General features: G+C 40.8%; 1 protein-coding gene across 1 annotated transcript; it reads right to left on the bottom strand.

Moving 5' to 3' along the window:
- Positions 1-1,251: 1,251 nt before the first annotated feature.
- Positions 1,252-1,886, bottom strand: LOC121434050 (nucleoside diphosphate kinase A-like). The gene has a single exon (XM_041632826.1). It carries the CDS (start codon positions 1,868-1,870, stop codon positions 1,301-1,303), a length of 570 nt encoding a protein of 189 aa, XP_041488760.1. The 5' UTR covers positions 1,871-1,886; the 3' UTR covers positions 1,252-1,300.
- Positions 1,887-6,222: the final 4,336 nt, after the last annotated feature.

The following is a 6,222-nucleotide window of genomic DNA, read 5'->3' as shown; positions in this document are numbered from 1 at the left end:
GAGTCCAAAATAGTGCTATGGAGGGGGAAAATGCAGTGACCCCAATAGTGATAGACAGACCAGAAGACAGAACAGCCTCTGTTCCTATTTCTTCCCCTAATATTTCAAAATAATCTAATTTGATGTGTATCTTACTTAGGGTTTATATTACTGTCAAGAGATACCATGACCACGGAAACTCATATAAAAGAAAACATTTAATTGGGTGGCTTACAGTTTAGAGGTTCAATCCATTATCATCATGATGGGACATGACAGGATGCAGGTAGACATGATGCTGGGGAAAAAGCTGAGAGTTCTACATCTTTATCTAAAGGCAACAGGAAGTAAACCATGACACTAGGCATAGCTTGAGCATAGGAGACCTCAAAACCCACCCCCACAGTGACACAATTTCTCTAACAAGGCCATACTTACTCCAGCAAAGTATGGACTATTTGCACCTCCTAATAATGCCACTTCCTATGAGCTTATGGGGGGGGGGGCAATTACATTCAAACTACCACAATGCACAGATCAGCTTTAACTTGTTTTACACAAAATATAAAAACATGAATTTTAAAAACAAGTTGTTTCCTTTGGAAAAAGAACCCAATAGAAAGGAGAAGTTGTTGACAAAATGATCGACAAAAGACAATACAGAAATTATCAGGAAGAAATGGTGTTATGGGAAATTTTACAGCAGTACATTAAAAAATAGAAATGGAATGAGAACATTTCTAGAAGACATAATTTACCAAAACTAACACAGACTGAAATAAAAAAGCTAAAGCATCACAAATGTATTAAAGACATTTGAGTTGTCATTTAACTCTGACACAAATAACACTCAGTGCCCAGAGCTTTTACTGATGTGTCTTCCAAGTGGTTAAGAAGAAAATGAACTAATTACTCATCCCGAGACCAAAAAGGAGGAACTATTTCTTAGTTCATGTAATGCGGACAATTATCCTCTATGCTATTATCAATAACAAAACCAAAACCTTGTAGGTCAAGATCTCTCACAATATAGAGAAAGGAGAAATATAAAACATTATTAATCAAGTCTGGAACTATCAAGAAAGATAGTGAAACAAGAATGAATTGGATTTATTCTACCAAAACAAGTTTGATTCAATAATCAAAAATTAGCCAATATAATTCACAACAATAAAGGAAAATCATTTAATCATCTAACTAAACGCAGAAAAAGCATCTGATAAAATTTAATAGTCATCTATCACACAAAAGAAAAATCTTTTTTTTTTTTTTGAGATGAAAGACTTTAATCTACCAATGGCTCGTAACACTGCACAGGGAGTCACAGCTCCCAGGTTCCTTCCAGGTCAAAGGAAGTTCCAGAAATACTTAGTTGCTGGTCCCTTGCCTGTGAGAACAGGGTAAGTAGAGGAGAAGGGCAGGTGGCCTCCTGTGACTCATAGATCCAGTTTTGTGCACAGCTCTTGTAATCCACCAGCTCCTCAGGCTGAAACCACAAGCTGATCTCCTTCTGGGCACTCTCCACAGAATCGCTGCCGTGAATGATGTTCCTGCCAACTTGGATGCAAAAGTCTCCTCGAATGGTTCCGGGTTTAGAGTCTGCAGGGTTGGTCTCTCCCAGCATCACCCGGCCTGTCTTCACCACATTCAGCCCCTCCCAGACCATAGCAACCACTGGTCCTGAGTGCATGTATTTCACGAGGCCAATAAAGAAGGGACGGTCCTTCAGGTCGATGTAGTGCTCCTTGAGAAGGTCCTCTGAAGCCTGCATGAATTTCAGGCCAACAAGGCGGAATCCCTTCTGTTCAAAACGCTTGATGATCTCTCCCATGAGCCCCCGCTGGACCCCGTCAGACTTGATGGCAATGAAGGTGCGTTCAGTGTTGGCCATGGTCCCCTTCAGAAGCCAGGTCTCTCACTCCGGCTCAACAAAAGAAAATTCTTAAAGTAAGTGCCTTAGTGTTACTATTGCTGTGATGAAAAACCATGACCTGATAGGGAAACCCACAGACTGCTGACCTGAGCTAATGGGAACTCATGGACTCTGGCCCAATAGCTGGGAGCCACATAGGACCAACCTAGGCCCTCTGCTTGTTGATAATAGTTGCATATCTTGGTCTGTTTGTGGGGCTCATAGCAGTGGGATCAGGACTTGTTCCTGGCACATGAGCTGACTTTTTGGAACCTATATTCCCCAGGCAGGGATGCCTTGCCCAGTCTTGATGCAGGAGAAGGAGCTTGGTCCTGCCTCAATGTGATATGCTTTTTTGACTCCTATGGGAGGCCTGTCCCTTTCTGAGGAGTGGATGGGAGGTGGATAGGTGGGAGGTGGGGGAGGGAACAACAAGAGAGGAGGGAGGAATAACTGTGGTTGCTACATAAAATAAGTTTAAAAAATGAAGGAAAAACCACAACCAAAGCAGCTTGAGAAAGGGTTTGTTGCACTCACAGATCCATGTAATAGTTCAGTATCGAAAGTGTGAAGGCAGGAACTCAGGCAGGGTAGAAAACTGGAGACAGGAGCTGATACAGAAGCCATGGAAGAGTACGGTTTCCTGGCTTACTTCACATGGCTTACTCAGCCTGCTTTCTTATAGAGCCCAGGACTTCCAGCTCAGGAGGCACCACTTGCAATGGGCTGGGCCCTCTCCATTAATCACTAATTAAGAAAATGCCCATCAGGCCTTCCTATACAGCCTGATTTATGAAGATATTTTTTTAAAATTGAGGTTTCCTTCTCTCAGATGACTTAGCTTATGCCAAGTTGACATAAAGCTATCAAGCACAATTGACCCCTTGTCAGCGTGACATATAAGCACATCATTGTAAACCCACAACCTTTTCTTACTTGTTCATCCCCAAGACCACACATGCATATAAGCATCACAATCTAAAACATTTTACGAACTTAAAAAGTCTTCATAGTCTTACAAATTCAAACTCTTTGAAAATTCAGTCTCTTAAAAAAATCCAGTCTCTTTTAAAATCAAAAATAATTAAATACTTTCTTACTTTAAGAGGGAAAAACCAGGGCACAGCCATAATCTGAACAAAATAAAACCGAACTCCAACAGTGTTAATGACCAATATCTGCAATTCACTCACAATCTTCTGGGGTCCTCCAGGGGCTTGGGTCACTTCTCTATCTCCATCCTCTGCAGCCTGTTTTCTCTCCATTATAAAGACGCTGCTCTTGGTGGTGATCATCCTATTCTTCTGGCATCTCCAAAATGCTGGGCTCTTCTGAACCTTCAACGAGGCTGCAATTTTGTCGATAGCCTCTCCTGGACTCTCTTCAGGGACTCAAACTCTGCCACACAATGCCAAGCAAGCTTCAGCTTGACCCCCTCCACACTTTCAAAACCAGCACCACCTGGGTGACTCTTGCACGACCAAGTTTGGCTGCCAGCACAAGGTACAACCTTGGTTGCTTCTGAAACAGCTCTGTGTGCTGACCCCGAGGAAACACTTCCCAGATTTCACCTTAATAACGCTGGTCTTAATCACAGCTGATTCTTCAGCCTCAGCTGAGCCGCATTCATTATCCCAGAAAAGCAAAGATTTACTTTAGCCATCCTGGCCGTTGGTTAAGCACAGTCGATTCTTTAGCTCCAGCTGATCAGACAGAACAGATGGTTCACATAAATGGCCTGTTAGAGTCTTTGCTTCCTTCTGAAACTTCACAAGCCAGGGCTCCATCATCTATGCTTTTCTCAACATTCTTTTCTTCTATGTTCCTAGAGAACATCCCACTAAGCTCTCAACACTCAATGGATTTACTAACCCAAAGGTCCAAAGTCCTATCACAATCCTTCCAAAGACAACATGGTCAGGTCTGTCACAGAAATACCCTACTTATGGTACGAACTTATGTCATAGTTAGAGTTACTATTGCTGTCATGAAACACCATGACAAAAGCAACCTGGGGAAGAAAGGGTTTATATTAGCTTATACTTCTAGGTACCAGTCCATCATTGAGGGAAGTCAGGGCAAGGGCAGGAACTCAAGCAGGATGGGAACCTGGAGTCAGGAGATGATGCATAGGTCATGGAAAGGTGCTGTTTGCTGGTTTGCCCTCCCTGACTTGCTCAACCTGATTTCTTATAAAACCTGTGACTACCAGCCTAGGGATAGCACCACCCACAATGTGCTGGCCCTCCTTGACTAATCACTAATTATGAAAATGCCCTATAGTGTTGCCCATAGCCTGATCTTATAAAGGCATTTTCTTAATTGAGGTTTCCTTCTCTCATATGACTTTAACTTATATCACGTTGACAGAAAACTATTCATCACAGTCATTAGATGCAAAAGAAGGCAACATTCTTATCTTAAACTAATCAAGGAATTAGGGAAATCTCTCTGGATAATTGGTGAAATATTGAAAGTTTTTCCTTGAAATCATAAGTCAAGAATGCTCAAAAACTCTGGTGCTATTTAACATTATAGCATAGGCAGTTGTGAAAATAAAGAAGAAAATCAACAAAGGCTGTAGATGCTGAAAATAGGGAGAATTAAAGTCATTATTATTTGCAAATAACATGATGGCATACATCTTTTTAAATACAGAAAAAATATCAACAAGACATAACATTAACAGGTGAATTCAGAAAGAACAGTACAGTTTCATTACACAAGGCTTGACTAAATTTCTATACTTCAGCAACAAATAAAACAGCAATTTAAATGATACAATTATCATGGCAAAGACTAAGGATGAATCTAGGATGTGTAAGAACACTATTTTGGAAACTATAAAGTGTGTGTAAAGAATTAAAGTCTGAAAAAATGGAGAGATAAACCATGTTGGTGGACTGGAAGACATATTACAAAGATCTGAATTCTCTTCAACAACTGACTCAGTTCATAATAAAAAATATTGGTGGGAATTAATGGAAATTGCTAAATGAATCGAGGCTTTATATGCAAGTGTGAAAGACAATCACTAAGACAAACTTATAAAGAAGCTGCAATATATGTTATAGTGGCAAATTTCCACATAAGGATTAAGCTTACAGAAAAGTTGGCTCCAGAAGCAGGATAGACCCTCTCCTCTTCCAGACCAGAGAGTGCTTGTTTCAAAGTGTCTAGACCATGGAATACTTGTCTCACAGTGTTTTGCAAGGTCTGTTTTCCAGGGACAAGTTGACTCTTTGGCCCCATGACAATGAGAAAAGATAACTCAAAACAGTTCAAAAGTAAAAATGCCATGCATGCCTCAAGATCATCTGGAAGCTAAGCCATTGCCAACAGAAGTCACTGTTTTTTATCCCCTGGTGCAAAAGTACTAAGTGGGAATGAGAATCCAGAAGCTCATCCATGGGGGGAAAACTCAATCTGAACTCCAGCTCACAGACCCGAATTTCCCAGTCAATCTCTGTTTGTAACCCTGCAATTTGAAGATATCACTTTGGTTTACTCTCAGTCAGGGTACACCAATCGTATCTACTAGATATTGTAAACTCTTGACTTGATGATATTTGCTACCTGCTTCTTCTATTTATCTCCATCAGTTTGACCTGGCATAGTTATAGGGCATTTTCCTCATTGTTAATTGCCATAAGAGGGCCCAACCCATCCTGAGCAGTTCTATGAAAGAGGGGTGGGGCCTGGGTTGTATATGAAAGGTAGCTGGCCTCCTCCACCTGCCACAGCCTCTCTAGCCAGCCTGCAAGCAAATTTCCTGTAGTTAGGTTGATACAACATCCCCATTCCATCAATCAATTCCTGTTACTTACAAGCCCCATTCTTCCCCCAAGCTCCCCTACTTCCCCCAACAAGATAGACAAACCCTTATCCAAACTAATCAAAAGGCAGAGACAGAACATCCAAGTTAACAAAATCCGAAATGAAAAGAGGGACATAACAACAGACAATAAAGAAATGCAGGGAATCATTAAGCCATACTGCAAAAAACCTATACTCCATAAAATTGGAAAATGTAAAAGAAATTGACAATTTTCTGGATAGGTAACACATATCACAATTAAATCAAGACCAGGTGAACAATTTAAATAGACTTGCAAGGAAATAAAAGCAGTCTTCAAAAGCCTTGAAACCAATAAAAGCCCAGGGCCAGATGGTTTCAGTGAAGAATTCTACCAGAACTTCAAAGAAAAGCTAATACCCGTACTCCTCAAAATGTTTTACCTAATAGAAACAGAAGGAATATTGCCAATCTCTTTCTATGAGCCTACAGTAACCCTGATACCAAAACCACACAAACTCAACCAAAAAAGAGA

The sequence above is a fragment of the Microtus oregoni genome, unplaced genomic scaffold, assembly GCF_018167655.1.
Source record: "Microtus oregoni isolate MIOR12 unplaced genomic scaffold, Mior012 000042F_ref0000377, whole genome shotgun sequence".
NCBI classification, from domain to species: Eukaryota; Metazoa; Chordata; class Mammalia; order Rodentia; family Cricetidae; genus Microtus; species Microtus oregoni.
This window is presented reverse-complemented; position numbering and strand designations above follow the sequence as displayed.

Bases quoted from the DNA above. Each gene is read 5' to 3' on its own strand.
- LOC121434050 (XM_041632826.1), bottom strand. From the start codon at position 1,870: ATGGCCAACACTGAACGCACCTTCATTGCCATCAAGTCTGACGGGGTC.